The sequence below is a fragment of the Protopterus annectens genome, chromosome 17.part0, assembly GCF_019279795.1.
Source record: "Protopterus annectens isolate FY-2018-M chromosome 17.part0, PAN1.0, whole genome shotgun sequence".
NCBI classification, from domain to species: Eukaryota; Metazoa; Chordata; order Ceratodontiformes; family Protopteridae; genus Protopterus; species Protopterus annectens.
This window is the reverse complement of record NC_056751.1, coordinates 834,343,125-834,369,296: the sequence shown is the minus strand read 5'-3', so window position 1 is coordinate 834,369,296 and position 26,172 is coordinate 834,343,125. Positions and strand designations below refer to the sequence as shown.

The following is a 26,172-nucleotide window of genomic DNA, read 5'->3' as shown; positions in this document are numbered from 1 at the left end:
CAACATCTGAGTGTACCCTAAGCAAACAAGTTCAAGACATTCTCAATGAGGTTAGAAGGCTTAGAGTTAGGAAGTCATACTCAGCCAAGTGGAAAAGATTCTCCATTTGGTGCCAGCAGCAGGGCCTCAATCCTAACTGAGCCAATATCTCTGCCATTTTAGATTGCCATTTCATCCTACATCCCTATTCTTCCTCCTATGTATCCCACCTCCTGCAGAAGCAAGTCCTTATGGGAGTGATTCACATCAGACCTCCCTGGAGACGACCACACCTCCATGGGACCTCAGCTTTGGTCTGGAAAAATTGACACTACCCCCCTTTGAACGCTCAACTTTTGCTGAATTAAAATTCTTAACTTGAAAGACTGCCCTTTTACTGGCTGTCACCTCAGCTGGGAGGGTCTCTGAGCTGCAAGCTGTTGTGGCAGTGGAACCATTTATCTTATTCCACCCAGAGTATCCATCCTGGACTAACCCATCCCTTATGCCCAGGGTGGTCACAGACGCATCCTTGAATCAAGCCATACACTTGCCCACCTTCTTCCCCCATTCCCAGAACCAGGGAGAGAGAATCCTTCACTTCTTGGATGTGCATAGACAGCTCCGCTACTAGCTTGAGAGAACTAAATCTTTCAGGAGATCAGACCAACTCTTTGTTTCCTTTGCCATTGGCTCTGAAGGGAAACCAGTTTCCAAACAGATGATCTCCAATCGGATCTCTTATTGTATTTCCTGTAGTTACAGCTATCATAGTAAAAAGCCACCTGAAGTTGTCAGGACTCATTCTACTAAGGCCACTGCTGCCTTCCTGAAAGGGAGTCCCTAACAAAGACATTTTTGAAGCTGCTTACCTGGTCATCTGTGCATACGTTTACCAAGCACTACCCCTTATCAGTCTTCTCCAAGTCCAGAGCAGGATTTGCCACTGCCATGCTCTCTTCCCAATAATCTTCCTTCCACCCGTATCTCAGCTTTGGGAATCATCCCACAAGTCAGGACTGCAGCAGTGAAACATGAAAAACATAGTATGGTTGTGTACACTTACCATAAGTGTAGATATTCAAGTGCATTCACTGTTGCAGTCTTATTTCCATTTCTCCTTCTCCTTTTGCTTACTGTAGTAGTCTGCCTGTCTTCTTCACTAACCGGAGGACTCCCTGGGTGTTCTCCATGCAAGGTCCATTTTCTGCCATGAACCCTTGCTTATGGTTCATTCTGGGGGCTCCTACCTTCTTGGGAGGTGGGAAAAAACTAATGTCATGGTGTCAGCTGGCTCCCTTTATACCCAAGCATACTGACATCGGGATAGGACATCTGCCAGCCTTAGGAAGGGGGGGTCACTGTGGTAGTCAGGCCGGCAAAGGGCTTCCACAGCAGGAAATACCACAAGTCAGGACTGCAACAGTGAATACACTTGAATATCTACATTTATGTTAAGTATACATAACTGTACTTTTTCATGACCTTCATGTTACAGGATGAAGGAAAAACAGAACAACAAGCTTGTCTGCAGAACAGTCTGAGCAGATTTCTGAACAGATATAGTAGTATTTTTAATTGTATTTTAAAACTGATTTAATCTTTTTGTTTTTGACAGATGTAAAGGCAGTCCAGGTTGTGAAGCCTGTGAAAATACACTAAATATTGATCGGGTTTGTTCTTTAAGTAGCCCTGACAGCACTCTCAGCACCAGTTCTTCTGATTCTTCAGAGTCCAGCCCTTCGCCTTGTAAAAGACCAAACAGGTATAAATGCATAATGCAGCATATTTTACACAGGTGCTGCTGCTAATGAAGATTTTGTAATATTGTTTCGTAATGTTATATGCAAGTCTGTACATTTTTTATGGTATGTCCACTATATTACTACAGCTCTGGGCACACAGAGCTGTATCCCCTAAACTCTAAGGTCTTGTAATGTTTCTAAAGCTAGTTTTTCCCTTCCAGGACTGTTACATTTTACAGGACATAGCTGTGGACTGGCAGCTTTCCATCTCAGAAATTTTTAATACCGAATAGTAAAGGTTTGTTTCCCTGTCTTCTCTGTATACTTTGTGCTATTAGAGACAATCCCTCAACTGGGTGCAAGTCTGCCTGCCATCTTTGTCCAGGTGGAGAGCAGAACAGTTATCTAAATGAATAAGGATTTGGCTGTCATCTCTGCTATTCTTGACCACAATGCGACAAGGCAGTGTCCCAGTTGGATGTGTTTTGGTTTGCCACTTTTGAGTCATGGTGCCTCCCCCAACACACACACACACACACACACACACACACACACACACATACACACACATCCATGATATAAGAGGGGCATCATCTAGTGTCATTTTAAGGTAGGTCTTGCCATGTAGTTTGCACCATGTGAACAAGATGGGAAAACTTTGTCTGATGTAGGAGTCTGGTTTGAGACCCCACAGTGATCTTAAAGTAGGAACCAAAATGGGTCCATATACCTGTGGTTTAAAAAATCCCGATGTCAACCCTTCAAGTCACTTCTGACAGAGGAGGGCATCACAGAGACAGCCTCCTTAATGGATACAGACCCAGAGGTCAGGGTTATTGTCCTTTTTCTGATATGCAACCTTGCCGTCCCTCAGTTACTGCCGAACCATTACCCTATGGAGACAGCAGAGGCTCATTTATTCCTCTACTCCCTTGCATGAATAGCCATTACTCAGGATTCTTGGGTGAGAAGAATACCTTTCAGAGGCGGTATGATCCCCTTTTTTTGATACTCCTCCTCTTACACATTGATCACTCATGGAAGTACCATCCATCTAGCAAAAACTGGTCTAAAGAAAAATTATATCTCTTCTACAGAAAAAAGGACCATCCAAGAGGTCTCATTGTATCAGATAGGGTTAGGATCCGATGTTGCCCTTTTCATTATTCCTCACTGATGGGTTTTCGGATCCAACTTGGCCACATTTTCAAGACTTGGATCCTAATCTCGAGCTCCTCCCTCTACCTGTAATGCACCACACCATCCCCAACTCCTCAGATCTCATTTGCCACCATACAGTCAAGGCGCAGATCCTTGGTCTCAAGCGTGAGGCTATTTTTTTCCTTAGAATTTTCAAAGTTTACTATTGTAGCTTTATTTAACTGGTCTTTCTTATATAGTCTCTCATTTCTAGCATCACTTCTCTTAGTTTCCACTAGCGGTAGAGTGTTTGTTTTGTTTTTTGTGTGTTTGTCTTTATCTTTTCCTTAAGTGCCTTGACACTTCTTGTATTTCCTATATAATAAACAAAAAAAAGTTTGTGTATCAGTTGCAACTTACTTATTGTTTGTTAGTATTTGGCTTTATTGTCTTTGAATAGTGCTAGGAGTTGTTTTTTTGGGTTAACCTACGTGCGTGTGTTAATTATGTCGGACAAATCTTTGGGTTTTAAAAGATGCACTTCTTGGGGCACAAGATCCCTCAATCCGATGCCCACAAGAAGTGCATCTATTGCCTGGTTCCTGAGCATCTAAAGTCAGCATGTGAAATCTGTGCCTCCTTTATTCCAAGTGCCATATCTGATACAAGAAACAAATTGATTCTTAAGGGTTTGCTGCCTACCTCTTCCTCTGGGGCTCAAACCCTTTCAAAATCGAGTGGCTCTGATGAGCTTAAGAAGAGATCTCTACCAGACTTACCAAGGACTTCCTTGGAAACTCGCAAAAACGTCAAATCCGACCCCCTTGGATCCAAGGACATCTTCCTGTTTTTTGGATCCACCAAACTCTATGGACCTGAAAAATGTTTTTCCCCATTCACATCCACCAATCCCTTTTGATCCGACTGGGGGGATCACAATTACCGTATGTTCTTTGTGTTTCACTGTTGCAATCAATACATTTTGGTTATCCCTGCGAGGGTAGCCCTAAGTCTGCTTGAATACCAGAGGCTTAGTATTTCTGCGTCTGTTGCTGTTGCTTCAGGACTAATGTCAGGTCGTCAGTAGTATAAAGTAAGTCAGCCAACGCCATTACATCACTCTTTCTTGCCGAGGAGTCCAAAGCAGAAGCAGTTCGCACGAGTGCCGGTCGGCTGCTACCTGAGTTTTCGTTTTCCAAATTGAAGTTGAAGTCTTCTTAAGCTAAGTACCCTGTTGGGGATCCTTTTTTTCTTGCTCTAACCAATGTCAGAAAAAGTTAGCAATTGTATTGCCTGTGGAAAGCAAATACCACACCAAGACTTTCTTACTGCGTCATTTGCTTAGGCCCAGACCACAACGTCCCCTGTGTCGCTTTTGTGCTTTGTTCAACGCCAGAACTATACATCGTCGGGCCCTTATTGTAGTTAGATATTTTCGCTCACAGTCCTCGATTTCCGATATGGCTTCGGTAAGCTATCCGACAGCAGATCTTCTGAAAAAAAACGTAAGGATAAAGACAGAGACGGACCGCACAGGTCCAAACATACCGACAATGCTTCCATTAGGCTAGACATCAGTTCTCCGGTCCTCAGTGAGGGGCTTTTGTAGCCCGTGATGCCTGCTTCTGTGGCTTCTCAGGCGGCTACTGAGACCCTTTCGGAGTCCGGTATGCCGCAAAACTCATCGACTAAGGATCCTGCTGTTGTATCTACCTTGGATGGGTCTGGAGCCGCTGAGGAGGCACTGGCTTCCGGGGAAGTACTTTGCACTACCGATTCTCGACACAAACCGACTTTCGCGTCTACTGTTCTTTCGAAAACTACCGGGTTTCTAAGGCCCAGGGTACGAACCACACCCAAGAAACCGACGACCCTATCTCAGGCATCTGCTTCCTTGCTTCAGTCCCAAATGCTTAAAATAGCGGAAGACCTTATAATGCTGATCAGAGGAAGTCAAGCTACCCCATCTGAAAGAAAGAGATTTGTCCCCAGTAGTGTTATCTGAACAGGAAGCCGCAGTGGTAGCATTGTCACCTCACAGCAAGAGGTTCTCCTATTCTATTCTCGGCTGGAGCGTCTTCTGAATGGAGTCTGCATGTCCTCCCCACGGTCGAGTGGCATTTGAAAGACATGCGTGAATGGGCATGCCTTCGTTGAAGGTTGGGCTTCGAGCAGGCATCTCGGCACTGTAAAAATCTACTGCCAATCGTTAGCGGACAGGAGTTCCGTTGTGGCAACCCCTAACCGGGAAAAGCCGAAAAAAGAAAATGTGTTATCTGAACAGGAGTCCGATACCTCTGATGCATCTGAATATGAAGGCATGCAACCCCTTTCTGCTTATGAGGATTCTGATGCAGAGGATTCCATTCCTTCATCCTCTCCACCCGAAGATTTTTCCTTTGGGGCATCGCTTCATACTTTAAGGGAGCAATTCCAGTGGGAATGTCAGGACTACCCTCAGTCTAAAAAGAGACTCAGGGAATTCTTAGATCTTCCGCAGCACAGACCCTTGGCCATTCCTCCTGTCCTGGATGTTGTGGATGATGTTTTCATGGACTCTAGTTTGACTCCTGAAACCCTCCCTCCTGCTCCCAGGAAACCTAACCGGTATTACAGAGTCCCTGACTCTCACAAATTTCTTTTCAAAAATCCTACTGCTGACCCTGAGGTTATCTACCAAGGGCCTAAAGGAATTAAAGCAACTTCTGCTAAGAATCCCACCCCTTCAGATAGGGATTCTTGAGCATTAGAGAGATGGAGTAAAAAAGTGTACTCCTCTGTTACTCTTGCTATTAGAGCACTAAATTGTCAGTTCCATATGCTAAAATTTCAGAAGCATACCATTCTGCGTGGAGACATGCGTGAATGGGCGTACCTTCGTTGAAGGTTGTGCGTCAGGCCTGGCAAGCCTGTACGTAAAAATCAACTGCCAATCATTAGCGGACCGGAGTTTCGCTGTGGTGACCCCTAACTGGGAAAAGCCAAAAGACACAAACAAACAAACCATGGAACTCCTCAAACAAAAATATCATCTTTTCCTGCCTGTGCAGAAAATAGAGTTACAAGAGTTAATGCATTCTGCAAGTCAAGTAACTAAGCACACCTTACACTGTGGTTTTGATGCCCTGGAAGCATCTTGCAGGGCAGCAGTCACCAGTTCTGTCCTTAGAAGGCATGCTTGACTTAAGGAACAGCCCTTGCCAGACCATGTCAGATCTAAACTGTTGGATGCATCCTTGCACAAAGACAACTTTTTTGGCACCAAGACAGAGGAGGTCTTAAAAAAGGTGGAAGAAAAAGCTAAATATATGCAGACAGTTAAGGATTTCCTGCAGGTCGAACCACCCAGGTTCAGTAGGCATTGCCCCTCCAAGCACTGGTCCTTTCCTGCCCCCTTCAGGTAATTTCAGCCCAAACCCCGGGGAAGTAGACCCCCCGACAACAGCCATAGGGAATGCAGAGATCAAAGCAATGGAAGTACCTCCACTTCTAAACCATGGAGTGCAAAGCCATCCCTCATGGTAAAAACTTGCAATGACTCTCCACTTCCACACTCTATCACTGCCCACTTGCACTTGCCCCTGGGAGGAAAACTCTCCTTCCACTCAAGCAGCTGGGCCACCATTACCAACGACCGCTGGGTCCTCAACATAGTGTCCCAGGGATACACATTTTTTTTCCACACTCTACCTACCCCAAAAGTGTCCCCAGATCTTCCTCCAAACCAGTGGGCAGAGGCCAAAAAGCAACTCCTTTCCCTGCTCTCTATAGAGCACGTTCCTGCAGAACAGGTAGGCCAAGGTTTCTACTCCAGGCTCTTCCTGGTACCCAGAAAAGAGGGCACCTGAGCACCCATACTTGATCTAGCCATTCTAAACACCTTCCTGGTGTTACCAAAATTCAAAATGCTCACCCTCCAGCAACTGCTACCTATGCTCTCCAAGGATGCTTGGCTAACCACCCTATACCTAAAAGAGGCCTACCTACACAACCCAATCAGGGAATCATGCAGGAAATAACTACATTTTAGGGCAGGATCTCTGCACTTTCAGTTCTCTGCGCTTCCCTTTGGCTAATCTACTGCTCCCAGAGTTTTCACAAAATCTCTGGCTACCGCCATTGCATTTTGCAGGAAAAGAAATATTCAAATTTACCCATACTTAGGAAAAGCTGCTCAAGCACCTGGCCTTTGTAAAGGACCCACTGACCTCCCTAGGGTATACTATCAACGAAAAGAAATCCAAACTAGTACCCACCCAGTTACATTCCTGGGAGCAAGCTTGGACACAGCATCCCAGTTGGCATTCCTTACACCAGAAAAGCAAACTTATCTGACAGCCTATTCTCTCAACTAGCCACCACACCCCAGTTATCCACAAGGAAAATCCTGCAAGCTCTGGGGTTCATGGCATCTTGCATTCTACTCATTCCATATGCCAGACTGCATATGAGGAAACTTCAGTGGTGCCTAAAAGCCTTTGGTGTCAACACTCTCAAGACCTGGAAACTCTTATACAATGATACCTTGCTTAAGGAAAGATTTTCTTTGGTGGGCAGCAGCATGCTGCCACAAAAAGGGACTACCCGTCTCACCACCCCACACCACCCAGACCCTCACCACAGATGCATCAGACTATGCCTGGGGTGCACACCTGGATGGCAGGTTCATACAGAGCCAATGGAGCCCACATCAAATACATTTGTACATCAACCAAAAAGAGATATTAGCTGTCCAGCACGCAGTGACAGCATTCAGACCGCTTCTCTCCTCAGGGACTCTACTGATCAAAACAGACAACACCACTGTGATGTGGTATATCAACAAGCAGGGAGGGACTCGCACCTACTCTCTATACAGGCTCGCCATGACCCTTTGGCACACAGCCTCAGCCGTGCAACTACACCCGTTAGCACAATTCCTGTCAGGCTCTCTAAACTCTCTGGTAGACAACTTAAGCAGAAATCTTCTGGACCCACATGAGTGGCAGCTAGACATAAGGACCTTCACCCTTATAACTCAGAAATGGAGCACCCCAAAGGTCGACCTCTTTGCTTCCCACTTCAACCATCAACTCAGCAAGTTCTGCACCAGGGAGCCTCACTGCAGAACCTGGAAAGTGGATGCTCTATCCTTCCAGTGGGTCAACCTCTCAGTCTATGCATTTCCTCCACTGCCTCTCATTACCAGGGTACTGCTCAAAAGAAAAACCGAGGACAATCCTGATTGCCCCAGACTGGCTACACCAGCACTGGTACCCACTGCTGCACAGCCTGTCCCCTCTGCCACCATGGCATCTCCCTCAGATCCCAACACTCCTGACCCAGAGGAAAGGAGAATTCATGCATCCCCAATTGCCGACCCTCAATTTTGCAGCTGGCTTATTCCCTGACTACTGTACCAAGTGGCCAGTCTCCATAAACAGGTTCTAGATGTTCTACGTGAGGCCAGACACCATAGCACTAGGAAGTCTTATACTGACAAATGGCAAAGGTTCTGCACCTGGATCCAGGCTAAGGGAGCCGATACGGCACAGCCCTGTCTACCTTTCATCCTGGATTACCTAGCTGACGTACTACACAGTGGTCTATTATTTTCCTCTATTAAAATTCATGCCTCAGCTATCTCTGCTTATGTCACCACTAAGCAACCTCTTTTCTCACACTGTCATCAAACAGATCTTATGGGGGTCTAGCAACTTGAGGCCACCCAGAAGAGCACCTACCCCAGCTTGGGACCTAACCTTTGTGTTGGAAAAGCTCACCCTGCCCCCTTTTGAACCAGCAGCTTCAGCAGAGTTAAAGTTTCTCTCATGGAAGACAGCCTTGCTTCTGGCCTTCATTTCAGCAAGAAGAGTATCTGAGCTGCAAGCACTAATGGCTATAGAGCCTTTCATCATTTTCCATGCTGACAGGGTCTCCCTCAGGACTAACCCATCCTTCATGCCAAAAGTGGTGTCCAGAGTGGCTCTCATCCAATCCATTCATTTGCCCACCTGACCCACCCACAAAACAAGGGGGAAAGCATACTGCACTCTCTAGATGTGCACAGACAGCTCAGATTCTATCTAGACAGGACTACGTCATTCAGAAAGACTGATCAGTTGTTAGTCAGCTTTGCTGCAGGGGCAGAGGGCAAAGCCATATCCAGGCAAACACTGCATCTATTTCTGTTACAAGCAACACGGGAAACCTCTGCCTAAGGAGGTCAGAACACACTCCACCAGAGCAGCCTCCATCTCTGCAACTTTCCTCAGAGGAGCCCCACCAGGGACATTCTGGAGGCTGCAACATGGACATCTTGTTCATACCTTCACCAGGCATTACCACCTTCATGTCTTCTCCAAATCCAGGGCAGGGTTTGCCTCTGCAGTCTTGCAGGGCATCCTAGCCAGCCACCAGTCTTCTTGACTGCCTCCATCCTTTTCCTCAGCTTTGGGAATCAACCCAAATGTGATGACTGCAGCAGTGAAACATGAAAAACATAGTACAGTTGTGTACACTTGCCATAAATGTTCATGTTCGAGTGTATTCAATGTTGCAGTCCTGGTTTCCCTCCCTCCATCCCTCTTTCTTCTCTTTCTCCTTTTATTACTTTTCTAACTTGTTGTTCTCCTTTCCTTACAAGGGACATATTGGTATTTATTTTCCACTGGTGGTGTTCTTCCACCAGAACCTGGCCTCCTACTTGGGGTTCCTGACAGGTTAGGGCAAGAAAAACTGAACTAATGGCGTCTGCTGCCTTACTTTATATTACTGACGACCTGACGTCCGTCCTCAAGCAACAGACGCAGAAATACTAAGTCTCTAGTATTCGGGCCGGCCGAGGGCTACCCTGGCAGGGATAACCCAAATGTGATGACTGCAACAGTGAATATACTCGAATATCTACATTTATGGTAAGTGTACACAACTGTACTTTCTTCCTGCTGTACCAGCCATCGGATCAAAAATTCTAAGTAAGTACCCCATTGGGGGTATTTTGGTTTTTTTGATCACTGCATGTGTGTGTAAGTTCATGTCATCCAGGAAGGGAAAGTGTAGTTGTGGTCGTCAGATCCCCCATAAAGATGCCCACGAGCTTTACCTTTTTTGTTTAGGTCCTACGCACGACCATAAGTCCTGCTCCATCTGCCAGGCCTTCATTCCAAAATTGCTACGCAGCTGTCTGCATGTGTTAAACATTTATCTTGAGAATAAGCGCTTTGCTTTATGTATGGAGGGGCAGTCCAGTCAGCCCATCGAGCCACCCAAGAAAACAGCAAAGGTTGCTAGGCCTGAATGTGTAGCTGCACCTCCTCCATCCAACGTCCCTCCTGTGGCTGACAGCCTGGAGGAACGATCGGTCACCGCCGATATGGGTACATTGGGTACCGCTTTGGAAGCCGCAGAACCCAGCTAGGAAGGCACACCCACTGAGGTAATGCACATGTCGGCTACAGACTGCTAGGGGGAACCTCAGCTTGTACTGGCAGCCCAGACGGATCCCTCCACTACTTCACAGATTACTGAATCCAGGCCTACCTTTGCTCTGACACCCGCTAGGCCTTCTCTCAAACAGAAAGAGAAAAGGAAGCATGTTTCTGCCACAGTAGAGAGCCAGCCTGATTGGCAGGCTTTTTCTCAAAGCCTTTTTAATGCCTTCATTGCTCTGAGGCCTACTACACCCTTAGCTTCCCCTGCGGCTGAGGAATCCTGTGACTCTTCTTCAGAGGATTCCCTGTCTTATGTCTCCCAAATGCCATCTTCTCTTGGCTGTGCCTCCCCTGAGGAAGAATCTGCAGAAACAGATTCCCCAGATGAGGATCTCACCTTTGGTGAGACCATTTCAAAGGTGAGGGAACATTTCCAATGGAGGGACTCTGAAATATCAGAAGTTCAGAAAAGATGCTATGAACTTCTTCAGATGGACTTCCCTGCCCCTTCAGCTATTTCCCCAGTACTTCCATCATTCATGGATGCTTTTAATGCAGCATCAGTTATTCCAGCCCCCCAGCCCCCTGCACCACGAAGGCCTGATAGATTCTACAAGGTCCCTGAGGGAGCCACATTCCTTGTTAAGTGTCATGCAGCGGACCCTGGCACTGTATCACTGTCAGCTGATAAGGCATTTAAGTTCCTTCCATCCTCCGCACTTCTCCTCACAGGCAAAGACAACAAGGCCAAAGAGAGCCTTGGGAAAAAGGTTTACACCTCATCCATCTTGGCATTCAAACTCACATGTCCAGATATGCTCTAGCCCTTTTTGGACAAGCCGCTAAACTTTTGAGTGAAACCCCTGACTCTCCTGCCAAGACTCTGGTATCCAGCCTTATATCTCTATCCTCTCAGGTCACAAAGCACTCCATTAAGTGCAGTTACGATGCAGCTGAAGCTTCTGCCAGGTCTGCTGCATCTGCCTTTCTCCTGAGAAGATGTTCTTGGCTAAGGTTACAGCTTCTACCTGATGACATTAAGGCAAAACTTTTGAATGTGCCTGTTGATAACTCGGTCCTTTTTGGGGCAAAGGTGTCAGAGTTATTCAAAACGCTGCAACAAAAGGGGAAGGAGTTACAAGACCTCAAACACCTGTTTGTTTCTCCTATCCCCAAATTCCACAGGGACTACCCTTCAAAACACCAATTCATAAGGAAACACTCTCCTCCTCCTTCCAGGGGCAGAAAATCTGCCAGGAAGCAGACAACACCCTCCAGTCCTGCCCAGAGCCCTGCCCAGAAGCTTCAGTTTCAAGACAGGGCAGGTGGTCTGTGAGTATCTTCCATTCCTGAAACAACCTCTCAACTCCATTTCCTTATCCCTAAGGCTTTCTCTCACTGTCTTCCTGCTTAGAAAAACATCACCACAGACAGGTGGGTTTTGCCCATCATAGAGATGGGTTGTTTTATGACCTGGATCACAACCCCTTCCTTGAGGGGCATTCCACAGCCCTCCAAAAAACACCTTCCACTATTTCAGCCGGTTATAGATAGCCTTATTACCCAGAGAACAATTCATCCTGTCTCTATGACAGAAAAGGGAAAGGGTTTCTGTTCAAGACTCTTCTTAGTCCCAAGAAAAGATGGCCCCTGGAGACTCATCCTAGATCTTTCCCACCCAGTCTTTTTCTGCATGTGCCCATCATTCGAATGCTCACTCTGCAGACCCTCTTCCCCTTGATTTTCCCGTGGGGGTTCCTGGCCACCTTGGACATTAAGGATGCCTACCTGCACATCCCCATAAGGCCCAACTACAGGAAGTGCCTGCGGTTCTGTGTGGCCTCCTCACATTTTCAGATGTTCATCGTGTTACACTGCTGCAGTCATTACACTTGGGTTATCCTGCCATCAGACGGTCCCACAGTCGGCCTGAGTTCCAAAGTCGTGGTCCGACGTCGGTTGCTGTTGCTTCTTCCCTGATGTCAGTGCGACAGGGGTATATAAGATGCAGACGATTCCATTTTCTTCAGTCTTTCTTGCCGTGCAGTGCCCGAAGCAACAGCAGTTCGCAAGTGCTGGTTGGCCGACTCCTGAGATTTTCATTCCTAATCCAGAACCGAAGTCTTCTACAAAGCTAAGTACCCCGTTGGGGAAACATTTTCTTGCCTCAGACCAATGTCAGTAAAAGTTAATAACTGTATTTCTTGTGGGAAGCAAATACCTCATAAGGATTTCCATTCCTATTGTATCCCATGCCTAGGCCCAGACCACGACGTCACAGGTTGTCGGTTTTGTGCTAGGTTTAACAAGCGCACTATTAAACGTCGGTTTGATTTTGCCCGACATTATTTTGGCAGAAAATTCAATTATACCATGCCATCGGAACTACCGACGACCGGAATACACAAAAAGCGCAAAGACAAGGACAGGCATCTGAGGCCCAAAACTGATGACGAAGCCTCTTCTAGGCCAGTCGACGGTTCTCCGGTTTTCAGCGAGGCGCTTTTGCAGCCCCTGATGACTGCATCTTTAGAACCTCAAGCCGCCTCTGACTCCCATGTGGAGATGGCTGGGCCTTCGGACGCACCAGATTTACAGCCTACCGAGACTAACCCTTCAGAGGGATCCGGAGTAGCTGAACAACCCGTAGCTTCAGAGGCCGTTTTCAGACCTACTCAGTTAACCATTAAATCTTCTGCTAAGTCTAAAACTCCTTTAAAACAAAGAAACAAATTCAACATTCACCAGGACAGGCCTCCATGCCTAAGAAACGAATGCTCAAAATGGCCGAAGACTTAATCACTCTGATCAGGGGGTCCCAACCCCCTCCTGATAAAAGGCCTAGACAGGATGCAGACTGACTCATCCGACCAGGTATCCATCTCTTCAGATTCATCCTCAGACCTAGTATACTCTTTACCCCCTTAATAAGGATTCTGATGGTGAGGAATCAATTCCTTCAGCCTCTCCGCCAGAGGACTACTCCTTTGGGGAAACCTTGCATACCATGAGGGAGCATTTCCATTGGGAGGGCCAGGATTATTCAGAATCCAAGAAAAGGCTCAGAGATTTCCTTTTATTACCTCAACACAGACCCCTTGCTATTCCACCAGTGTTAGACATTGTGGATGATGTCTATACTGAATCCAGTTTAAATCCTGATTCTCTACCTCCTGCTCCAGTTAAGCCTGACAGATACTACAGAGTCCCTGACTCTCACAAATTTCTTTATAAAAGCCCTGCTGCTGACCCTGAAACTATTTCTCTGGGCCCCAAAGGGGTGAAGGCCTCCTCAGCAAAGAATCCAGTTCCCTCTGACAGAGATTCCAGAGCATTAGACAGATGGGTGAAGAAAGTATATACATCTGCAACTTTAGCAATGAGGGCCTTAAATTGCCAGTTTCACATGCTAAAATATCAACAATATCTGATGTCTCAGTTGAAACAAAAAATGCTTCCAAACACAGATCCTCCTAATTATAAAGAAATGCAGGATTTATTGCATGCAGCTGAACAAGTGGGAAAACATATTTTGCAATGTGGTTTTGATTCATTAGAGGCCTCCTGTAGAGCAGCAGTTACAGGATCTGTCATTAGAAGACATGCTTGGTTAAAAGAACAGACGTTACCAGATCATGTTAAAGTAAAATTATTGGATGCACCTTTGCAGCAGGATGTTTTATTTGGAGTTAAGGCAAAAGTGAAAATGGAGGATAAGGCAAAATCTATGCAAACGGTGAAGGATTTCTTACAGGTTCAACCTCCTCAATTTAGCAGAAATTGGCCAACAAAGAATTGGTCCTTTCCAGTTACAGACAGACCTCAAAGAGGCAGATACAGACGTCCAAGAGGAAGAGGTCAACCACCAGGTCCTTACAGGCCTCGACAATGGGGTGCATCAACCCAGAAAGAAGGGGAAGACAGGCCTCAACCTTACAAAAAACAGCCCCAATGACTTCCCACTACAGCTGCCAAACAGTTCTCTCTTGGCAGCCCCCCTGGGAGGAAAACTGGCACTTTTCTGTCACAATTGGCATATGATCACCAAAGACAAATGGGTTTTCAACATTGTATCTCAAGGTTATAGGTTCCACTTTCACACTCTGCCAAGGTTAAAAGGAATGCCAAATCTGCCACCAAATCAATGGGCAGAGACTCAAAGACAAATTACAGCACTCATGGACATGTGACCTATTCAAAAGGTACCAACACAGGAGCAAGGACAAGGATTTTACTCAAGACTCTGTCTGGTTCCCAGAAAGGACAAAGCATGGAGGCCAATTCTGGATCTTTCTTCTCTAAACACTTACCTGGATGTTCCAAAATTCAAAATGTTGACACTACAGCAGCTTCTTTCCATGCTGGGCAAGAAAGCTTGGCTCGTAACTTTGGACCTCAAGGAGGCATACCTGCATGTCTCTATCAGACAAAACTGCAGAAGATACCTCAGATTCATAGCTGGTTCAGTGCACTACCAATTCTCTGCACTGCCCTTTGGCTTATCTACTGCGCCCAGGGTCTTCACAAAGTGCCTGGCACCAGTAATTGCATTTTGTAGACAGAAAGGAATTCAAATTTATCCCTACCTGGGCGACTGCCTGATTCAAGCAGAGAGCAAGGACATTCTTCTAAAGCATCTGACGTTTGTAAAAAAATGTTATTAAGTTGCCTAGGGTACACAGTAAACGAAAAGAAGTCAAAACTTGTGCCCTCACAAGAGATCAAATTCCTGGGTGCCAGCTTGAATACAACGGCCCAGATGGCTTATCTCACTTCAGACAAGCAAGGACAACTGACTCAGTATTTTCAATTGATGGCAACAAAAACCCAACTCCCTGCAAGAAAAATTCTGCAGGCCTTGGGTTACATGGCATCTTGCATACTACTAATTCCATATGCCAGACTGCATATGAGGAAACTACAGTGGCACCTAAAGAGTGTGTGGTCTCAACACTGTCAAAGTTTGGAAACAGTAATACCACTAATTCCTTGCCTTCATCAGGAGTTTCGATGGTGGGCTCAAGCATGTCACCTCAACAAGGGACAGCCTTTCACTCAACCCACAGCCAGGCAAACACTGACAACAGATGCATCGGATTATGCCTGGGGAGCACACATGGCAGGAAAATGTATTCAGGGCAAGTGGCCTGCAGAACAAAGGCATCTTCACATCAATCAAAAAGAGATGCTAGCTGTACAAAATGCCCTTATAGCTTTCAAGGACCTCCTGCATCCAGGACAACTACTACTAAAGACAGACAACACCACAGTTATGTGGTGCATAAACAAGCAAAGGGGCACTCATTCTTATCCCCTCTGCAGACAAGCCATGAACATAGCTCTAACCTATCAAGTTCATCTGCAAGCACAATTCCTGCCAGGAGAGAAAAACACACTGGCAGACGACTTAAGCAGAAACATCATGGATCCGCACGAGTGGAAATTACATCCACAAATATTCAGAATGATAACACAAAAATGGTGGAGCCCGGACATAGATCTGTTTGCATCCCCAATGAACTGCCAGCTACAGAAATTCTGCACAAGGACTTACCACCCACAAGCATGGAAAGTGGATGCCCTCTCATTCAGCTGGAAAAACCTACAAGTATATGCTTTCCCACCACTACCTCTCCTTCCAAAGGTACTCATAAAAGTCAGGCAAGAAAAGCCAAGGATGATCCTGATTGCTCCAGACTGGCCATGCCAGCACTGGTACCCAATCTTAAAGAACTTAGCACAGGGTCCACCCTGGATTTTACCACAAATCCCACATCTTCTGACTCAGCACAACAATCAGATACTTCACAGCCAGTTAAAGACTTTAAACCTGGCTGCATGGCAGATTCCTTAGTCAAGCAAGCAATGCCTCTCTCCAAAGCTGTTATGGATGTCATTCTGGAGGCCAGAAGGCCTAGCACCAGGAAAGCCTATTCAGATAAATGGAAGAGATTCTGTGCCTGGAACCAGGCTCACAGCCTTGACCCTCTTGTCCCAAATATTCCTCAGATACTATAATATTTAACTGAGAAGCTGGACAAAGGCCTCTCCTTTTCATCCATCAAGATCCACGCCTCGGCCATCTCTGCTCATTATAACACGGACCAACCTATTTTTTCTAATCCTTTGCTAAAACAGTACCTCAGAGGGGCTAAAAACATAAGACCGCCCCGTAGAGCACCATCTCCAACTTGGGACCTCAACTTCGTGTTGGAAAAATTAACTTTACCTCCTTTTGAGCCAGCTAACTCAGCAGACTTAAAATATGTCTCTTGGAAAACTGCTCTGCTCTTGGCAATAACCTCAGCACGAAGAGTTTCAGAATTACAGACACTAATGGCAGTGGAACCTTTCATCATTTTCCACCAAGACAGGGTGTCTTTAAGAACAAACCCTACTTTTATGCCTAAACCCTACTATTCACTTGCCAACTTTTTATCCAAACCCACAGAATAAAGGGGAGAGACTTCTGCTTTCTTTGGACATACACAGGCAGTTACGCTTCTACTTGGACAAAACCAAAGCTTTCAGGAAAACTGAGCAATTGTTTGTAGCATGTGCTGCAGGAGCACAGGGAAAAGCCATTTCAAAACAGACCATTTCAAAATGGATAGGACACTGTATACGTTTCTGCTATACACACCATGGGAAAACTGTACCTAACAGCATTAGGTCTCATTCCACCAGGGCAACAACCACTTCAACTGCCTACCTCAGAGGAATACCTACCAAAGACATTTTGGAAGCAGCAACTTGGAGTTCTGTACATACCTTTACCAAGCATTACCATCTGCCTCTTTACTCTAAATCCAGAGCTGGCTTTGCCACTGCAGTGCTGCAGGGCCTTATAAGCTACCCCTAATGCCTTATAGAACCAGCCACCCTACCTCAGCTTTGGGATTCTACCCAAGTGTAATGACTGCAGCAGTGTAACACGATGAACATAGTACAGTTTTGTACCTACCATAAATGTAGATGTTCGAGTGTATACACTGCTGCAGTCCAGGTTACCCTCCCTCCTTCCCCTCTTACTTGCTGGGTACGTACCTAAGTCTTCTACCTTTTATTACCTATGGGGAGTATTTGCTGGTAACTGAAAGTTTATGATTGCTTTTCATATGTATGTCTTATTAGCAATTTGCATTGCCTACCTTATTGGGGGCACCTGACATCTGGGACAAGAAAAACTGAAGAAAATGGCGTCTGCTGCATCTTATATTCCCCTGTCGCACTGACGTCAGGGAAGAAGCGACAGCAACCGACGCCGGACCAAGACTTTGGAACTCAGGCTGACTGCGGGACCGCTTGACGGCAGGATAACCCAAGTATAATGACTGCAGCAGTGTATACACTCGAACATCTACATTTATGGTAGGTACAAAACTGTACTTTTTGTACCTTTCCCTTTGGACTTTCTGAAGCACCAAGGGTCTTCACAAAGTGCTTGGCAACAGTGGTGGCCACCTGCAGGACCAAAGGGATTCAAATTTTCCCTTACTTAGATGACCTTGTCATCCAGGCAGACTGCAAAGAATCCCTGCAACGCCATATACAAACAGTAATGTCACTCCTGCAGGCACTGGGCTTCAAGATAAATTACCGCAAGTCCAACCTGACCCCCTCTCAGGACCAAATATTTCTGGGGTGCAGGATAAGGACAGATGTCATGAGGGTCTTTCTGCCACCCCAAAGGTGGAAAGCTTAAAGGCAGTACCTGCTCACTGTCCTTCAGGCCACAGACTTGACCGCCAGGTAATACCTCAGACTCGTGGGTCATATGGCCTCAACCATTCCCATGTTGCCATAGGCAAGGCTTCACATGAGAAAGCTACAATGGTACCTAAAGTCTATTTGGCACAGCACTCTCATCCTCTAGATAAAATCCCCTTACTACCTTGCCTCAAGAAAGAGATTCAATGGCGGTTGGATCACGTCACCTGCAACCCAGGACACCCCTTACAGGCTCCCTTGCCATTGCAGGAGATGGACACGGATGCCTCGGATCTAGGCTGGGGAGCAGCCATGGGTTCCCCTAAGAGTCCAGGGCACTTGACCAGACTCTGTCAAACAGGAACATCATAATATCAGAGAGAGATCAATTCTTTTGGCCCTAAAGGCCTTCCACCATATGCTGAAGTAGGGCACACTAAAATTGTTCACAGACAGCACTACAGTTCTTTGGTATGTGAATAAGTAGGGGGGATCAAAATCCTACTTGCTCTGTAAACTAGCTGCCCAAGTATGGGAGCTTCCCACGAAACAGGGTGTCACACTACAGGCAGTGTATATCCCTTCAGAGCAGAATGCTCAGGCAGGCACACTAAGCAGGTTCATGTAACAGTCCCACAAATGGATGCTCCACAGGGATGTGTTCTTGGACATAGTCCACAAAAGGAATACACCTCAGCTAGATCTGTTTGCCTCCCCTATGAACAGACAAATTCCATCCTTTTGCACCAGGCTGCCTAGTTCTCTGTCAAGGGCAATTGATGCCTTCTCAATCTCTTAGAGGGGGATGTTTCTGTATGCATTTCCCCCCTTCCCACTTCTCCAGAAAATCCTACTGAAAATCCAGCAGGACAAACTAAAACCTTGTCGGTGACTCCCTTTTGGCCAAGACAGCACAGGTTCCTCCTCCTCTGCATTTAGCCAGAGGCAGTCACCACAAGTTACCTCACAGAGTGGACCTTCTTACACAGGATAAAGGATCCTCTTATTCACCCCACCTACAATCTCTGAACCTTACCCTGTGGGTGATAGAATTCTGTTCCCTTACAGACACCTCTACAATGAGGACATGCTCACAGTCCTGCAGGAGGCCAGCAAACCTAATACTAGGAAGTCTTGCATGTCTAAGTGGAAAAGATTCTCCATATGGTGTCTACAGAGACAGTTGGACCCTTTCCAGGGTGATGTCATTGTGGTACTGTCATGCCTGTGTGAACTCTTGCAGACAGGGTTGGCATACCTCAATGTTAAAGCCACCTTGCTGCTGTTTCAGCTTGTCTGCCTCTGGATCCCCCTTTGGCTTCTCGGTTACTTGCAAAGTTATTCCTAAAGAGAGTGCTGCGTCTCAGGCCCCCCAGGAAATGCATCCCACCACCCTGAGATCTGAATTATGTCTTGAAGAAGCTCATGATGGCCCCCTTTGAACCAGCTTTTAAGGCCTTGCTTAAACACTGCACTTGGAAAACAGTACTCCTAATAGCCTTGACATCAGCTAGAAAAGTGTCATTTACAGGCCCCCATGGCCATCTCTCCTTTTCTCATCTTCCATAAACACAGGGTAACCCTTAGGACCAAGGTGGTCAATGAGCTGTCCTTAAACCAAGCTATTCACTTTCCCACCTTTTTCGCTCATCTTCAGAGTGACAGTGAAGAGTGTCTTACATTCCCTTTATGTGCATAGACAGCTTAGGTTTTACCTAGACAAGACCAGATCTGTCAGAAAATCAGACCAATTGTCTGTCTCCTTTCACCCTATGGCCCTGGGGAAAGCAGTGGCAAAAACAATTTCAGCCTGGATCTCCAAAGCAATTTCCTTTTGCTATGCATACCATGTTAAGTCTTTGGGCTTCAAAAATTAAAGCACACACTAATATGGCTATGGCTTCATCTGGAGCTTTCGTTAAAGGATTGGATACTGCCACCATTTTAGAGGCAGCTGCCTGGATCTCGATCCACACCTTTACCAAGTATTACAAATTGTGACAACCTTTCCAAATCCAAGGCTGGATTTGCCAGGGCAATCCTCCATGGATTTATAGAAAATAGTTCCAAGCCACCATCCTCTTCTTCCCAGTGAGCTTTGGCACTCACCCTAGAGTTGGAATACTGCAACATGAGAATAGAAGGACATAAAATAGTTGTGTAAAATCGTACCATAACCATAGGTGCCCTTCTCTTCCATGTTGCAGTATTCCTTCCCTCCCTCCTTCTCCTATCCTTTCCTTGAACTGTTCCTCCCTGGATAGCACTGGACTTTTACAGTTTTCCTGGGACTAGGGTCTGACTGGGGCGCTCAGGTCTGAGGTCTGGTACGTGCAGGCATCACTTTTATGGCCCATGTTCCCTTAACCAATGTCAGACGTCCCACGTACCCAGCAGTGACTGCAAGTTTTTGTATGCTGGCCAGACATTCGGGTAACAGGAGAGGAAAACCCAAGAGCTGGAATACTGCAACATGGAAGAGAAAGGCATCTATGGTTATGGTAAGATTTTACACAACTATTCTTTGTCAGGGGTCAGCAACCTTTTGGGGGCAAAGAGGCATTTTATCCTAAAATGTTTGACCCAAGATTTACAAACCGCTGCAATGGGTACAGAAGGGGTTTGAGATAAGATTTCTTAACGCAGTATGGGTGCATATGTATTTAATCCAAAAACAAAACTTCAGGTACTTGCAGAAGATAAAGAAAAATAAACTAATGGGACTTTTGACGCTACATTTCCGCACAGAGTTGTTTCATGTTCAGTGAGTAGTTGGAAGTCTTCAATTTTAAACAGGTTTCCAGGCTTACATCATTAAGATGACTTCTTAGTTTGCTTTTGATAGCATTCATGTTGGAGAACGTCTGCTCACAATAAATGGACCCAAAAATCATCAAGATTCCAAATGCTACTGTTTTGAGTTGACAATGATAATGTGGAAGGCTATTCCATATTTCGAAAGTCAATTGGTCCTGTTTTTGACAGTTGGAAAGTTCTGTCCATTTGGTATTCATGGCTAAAGTCGCCTTTTTCTCTTTCCAGGTTTTTTCATTCCACTTGTAAAGACACATTTTGAAAACCACAAATCTTTGCTTTTCAAGTCTATTAGTTGTAGTTCAAACTGAGCTCTGTCAGCTGTTGGAAACAGCGAAAAATTTGATTGACATCCACCGCAAGTGGTTTTGTCAAGAATGAGAGAGTGGCCTTTTCATCTATGAAATCTTTGAAATGATCAGTAAATGAATCATGCATTTTTGCAATAGCTGCCAGAACGATCAGTGACACTTCCAGTAGTTTCCAGATGTTTTTTTTAAAGATTCGAAATTAAACAGATTTCCACTTTTCACGTCTTCCACAAACAGTAGTAGTTCGAAGGAAAGGACAGTTTCCAGAAGTGTATTTGCAATGTTAACTCTACCTTGTAGCTTCTGATTCAGGTAGTTTAAATGTGATGTCATAGCAGCAGCAAAGTAAAATTTCTGTAACCATTCTTCATCACTTAACTGTGGATAATTCCTGTCCCTTTTCACTTAAAAAGATCTTAATATGTTCAAGGCATGAAGCAAAACATTTCAAAACTGCTCCTCTGGATAACCAACAAACTTTATTGTACAAAAGGAGGTCAGAATATTGACTGTTTTCTTCTTCGAGAAGGGTACAAAACTGTTGGTGATTAAGTCCTCTTGCCATTATTTAGTTGACTATTTTTACTACTAAATCCTTCACCTTTGCAACTTCGATGGGAAATGTCTGCGCGCGCTTAGCTCTTCCTGATGAATAGTATAATGAAACGTAAAAGAATCGTGTTCCATATTTTGTTTGAAGAGGGTAACAGCCTTTATTTTTATCCATCATACAGTGTGCTCCATCTTTAGCGATCGATACCAGTTTTATTGATGTCAACTTCCCTAACAGTCAAAAACTCCAACATTGCTGAAGAGATATCTTCACCTCGAATTTGTTCTTTAAGAGGAAGCAGAGCCAGTAATTCTTCATTGAGACCTTTATCGGAAACACACCATCTCAGAAGGCTAACTTGTGTGACACCCTTCATGTCACATGACTCATCACATGCCAAAGAAACAGATGTCTATTTTATATCATTAATCTGTTGGTCTGTCAGTCTTGCCCATCTTAATGGTTCTGTCTCGAACAGTTTTTGTGGATAGTTGGGTGTCTTCAATTTTTTTTAAGAAGTACTCTGACTTCAAAAGTAAAGAAGATGAGATGTTCAGCCAAATGTAAAAAAAAAGCATTTTTGTTTTTACATGTTCTCCATCAGTGAAAGGTTTTCTATGCCTTGCAATCTCTTGAGAAACAGCAAAACTTGCTGCGGTCACATTACTTAAGATAGTATCTAGCTGCTGAATATTGATATTGACTTGCATTTTTTGCTTTAATTCCATCACCACTTTTTTTCTTTCTTCTCCAGAAAGATATCTCTTTGCAAGTGTGTCATGCTTTGTTAAAAAGTGATGCTTGAGATTTGATTTTTTGTTATTAGATAACTTTTCATTGCAAATTAGACGTGTTGGAAGACCCATAGAGTTTTGGATAAAAGCATAATGCATTAAAGTCACGGTGTTCATCCTCTATTTTTCACTGTTTTTTCTTAGTTGCCATCTTGCTGTTCATGTTGGTCCTCCAGGAATCTGCAGAAAGGGGGGATGCACTTTGGTCAGTTGAGTGATAGGGAAGGGAAGTTTAGGGAAGTTGACATCAATAAAACTGGTATCGATCGCTAAAGATGGAGCACACTGTATGATGGAAAAAAAAACTTCTTAAAGTATACAGCTGGTCAAAACATTTTCATATGAGTAGTGTAAGGAAATTGACAAACAACTTGAAAAAATACTATTGGGTCAACTAAAGCAGCCCATGAACACAGGTTAACATCTGAAATTATGGACAGTTATAAATCCTTCCTTAACTGTGCTGTGAAAGAACACCCATCAGTGCTCTGAACTTATTCATAATGCAGGATTTTTATCAGTCAATATGCACAATCTCTGCAGAATTTAAAGTTATCTGAATAATTCCACATTAAGTAGAACTGTAACTAATGAAGAGGTTGCTGCTGGCAGATAACTTTGCATTGCAGTGCTTCATCTGCAAATTTAGTGTCTGCTGCCATTGAAGAATAAATTGCCTATGTTATATTAAAAAAAGTATGATAGGGAATAGGAAAACTATGCCAACTATATGGAAAACATAGATGATGGAATAACAATAGGGGAGGAAGAAGGTACATAAATATGAAGGAGGCTTTAGAGGTCTTGTGAGAGCCAAAATTGGATATCAGTAGGCAGGGCTTGTATGAAGATTATAGGAGAGACTAGAAATGAATCAGACATAGCACAGGGAATAAAGAAAGTAACTGGAACAGTGATGAGTGCTAGGGGTGGTACTGCTGGAAAGTTATAGTTTGCAGGTGGAAAGAGTAGTGACAAGGTGCAAGGACTGAAGGAGTGGAACAGAATGCAAGGACAGAAGAGAGAGATCTGATGTTGTCCAGTTCATTTCATTAACCTGAGGGACTCTGTTCCACGCATCGGAACCGACCGGCCTCCTCCTCACAGTTCAAAATTCCAAACTTGAGCTCCTCCTACCTACCTACCCACAATGCCCTGCTCCCCCCATCCCCCCACATTACCTCAGATCTCATTTGCCGCACTTTGTGTTAACAGCAAGTTCTGTTTGAGGTTCTCCTTAGAGAGTTTTTTTGGGTGAGTTTTTTGAATTTTTTAATCTTCCTACCCTTTTCTCTGTTCTTCCTTGCCTTTCTAGCTGTCGGGATTCTATCCATTAGGCTTTAATTAAAAAAAAAAGTTTATTTTTCTTTGGTGCACTTTTCTTCTTTTCTCTTTATGGCTGATCAGAAGCCTTTGGGTTTCAAAAAATGCACTTCCTGTGGGTGGAAGATTCCTTTATCTGACACCTACTGGGAGTGCATCTACTGTTTGGGGCTTCTCCATTTGGAAGCTCCTTGTGACGTATGCAATGCTTTTTACCCCCAGGCTCTGGTGGATAGGAGAAGCAAGATCATTTTAAAGGGCTTGCTTCCTCCTCCTGCCACCTCGAGGGTTCCTTCCACATCAGTAGCTCAACCCCCAGCTAAGAAGCCCAAAGATTCCTGGGAGTCCAGGAGGTCGTCTAACATGCAGTCCTCCTGAGAAGAAACAAATGTCTTCGGAACTGTCTTGTTTGGCTCCAAGCACTCTTACCTCCACTTCCCCTCCGTTTCATTCCTTCTCAGTGGCTATGTGGCATACTGGCAGCCCTTTGGTGCCAGGGTCTTCTCTGCCTGTGCCTTCTGAAAGATTTCCGACCCATTCCCCACGGAGATCTCCCAGATCCCCCTCCTCAGCTTTGTCTAGGTCTTCCCGAAGCCTGTCCTGTAGGGATGTAGATAAGCTCATGAGGCAGTTCCTCAAGACACAGATCCATATGGGGCTCATGTCTGCCCCATCCACTTCCGGATCCACAAGGCTGTCCCCCATTCCAGCCTGTAGCCCCTCCTCCAATTCGCCCCTCGGTTTCAGTGTTGTCGGTTCCACTGGGTCCTGCTGCCGGGTGTCATAGCCGATAGAGATTTCTTCTTTACCTCCAGCATTCTCCCCAACTTACTCTGCTCCGGCTGCTTTGGTTCTGAGCATTTCTGGGAGTAGTAACAATGAGGATGGTTCTGGGGGGTTGACTTTGACGCCAAAGGTCTTGGAGCCGTCTCTTCCCTTCGTGGCCTCAGCCTTTGACAGCTCAGCTCCGACTCCCCACTTGGAGTGGGAGGCCCATTCCCTCTGGGAGGTGTCTGCCCCAGTAGTTTCGGCCCCGATGAGACAGCTCCAGCTAGTTTGGAGCCCTTCCACGTTCGGGGTGGTAGAGAGGGTCCTCTTCATTCCTAGGAGACCCTCGGCACTTACTGCAACAGAACCCCCCCATCATACTCTAGAACTGTGCCTGAGACCTCTGAGCTGCCACAAGCACAGCCAGTCCTAGAAAGCATCCACATTGTTCCCTCACTGGATCCCCAAGCTTCTTCCAGTACATCCCCGGAGTGGCCTCCCTAGGAGATCCCTCAGAAGAGACCATGTAAAAGGAGGCACTTGGAATCCCTTACCCACAGATACATATTTCGAGGAAGGGGAAAGGTCTCCCATCTTTGAAATCCTTTGCCAGAAGTTGGATGGTCCTCGCAAACCGTTCCCCGGAGGAGTCATTGTTGTGGGAGGCTTTCAAGTGTGGCCCATCTACCACCTGGGTGTCCACCGCAGCCGACCTGCTGATCCAGCTGGTGCCGTTGAGGGCTTGGAAGGAACTGGATACAGTAGAACCCATTCCCCCAACATAATGATAAACTTTTAAGCGCTCCAGCTGACAAACCGTTTTAGTCCAAAGGAATCCTGGTAGATGGCTTGGTTGTGGCGGCAGCCACCAAGAAGGAGCTTGCTCAGGAAAGCTGCTCTGTCCACCTCCCGAGTAGAGAATCCCAGGCTCTGGACAGATTTGATAAGAGGGTCTACGCCTCATCTACCTTTGCTCTTCAGGTGTTGAACTACCTCTCACTTTACCCAGCTAAAAAGGGACTTAAAGGAATTTTCTAGCTCAGTCCTGGGGTCTGTACCTTCTGAGGAGTGGGAGTTTGTTTCCTCTAGTTTTGCCACCCTACATTGCCTGGCTAATGAGTCCATGAGGCTCATCTCTCACGCTGCAGAGGTTACCTCAAGGGCAGCTGGTTTGCGCATTGTCATTAGATGTCATGTGTGGATGAGGCTATGATTTTGCGGAGCCTTTCAAACAGTCCTTCATTAGTGCCCCCTTTGATGGCTCCACCTTGTTTGGACCTACGATACTTTACACCTTGACCCAGAGTGAGAAAGATGGTAAGACCCTGTCTGCTGTCTGGATCTGTTTTTCTACTCCACAACAGACCTTATGTAGGAACCAGAGTGGCAGTAAGAAAAAGTGGTTTTGGAAGTCGCAGGACCCTTTCCAGGACACTCAGAGAGCCCCCCCCCAGAGGCAGAGGAGGATATAGTCAGAATGGTAGATGCTGCCCATGTGGCAGAGGGCGTTCACAAAATCAAGGGTCACAGGAAACTTCCCCAGATGAACCTTTCCAGTGGTCCTAAACAGTTGCCCGACTGCTCTCTTCTGGAAGCAGTCGCGGTATGATTTTCCTTACACCC

General features: G+C 45.6%; 1 protein-coding gene across 1 annotated transcript in view; it reads left to right on the top strand.

Moving 5' to 3' along the window:
* HIPK3 (homeodomain interacting protein kinase 3) overlaps window positions 1-26,172 on the top strand; it is a 969,278-nt gene that overhangs the window by 790,483 nt on the left and 152,623 nt on the right. The window contains exon 10 of the mRNA XM_044059447.1: window positions 1,598-1,744. Within this exon, the coding sequence (XP_043915382.1) occupies window positions 1,598-1,744 (147 nt within the window). The remainder of the gene's footprint in view (window positions 1-1,597; window positions 1,745-26,172) is intronic.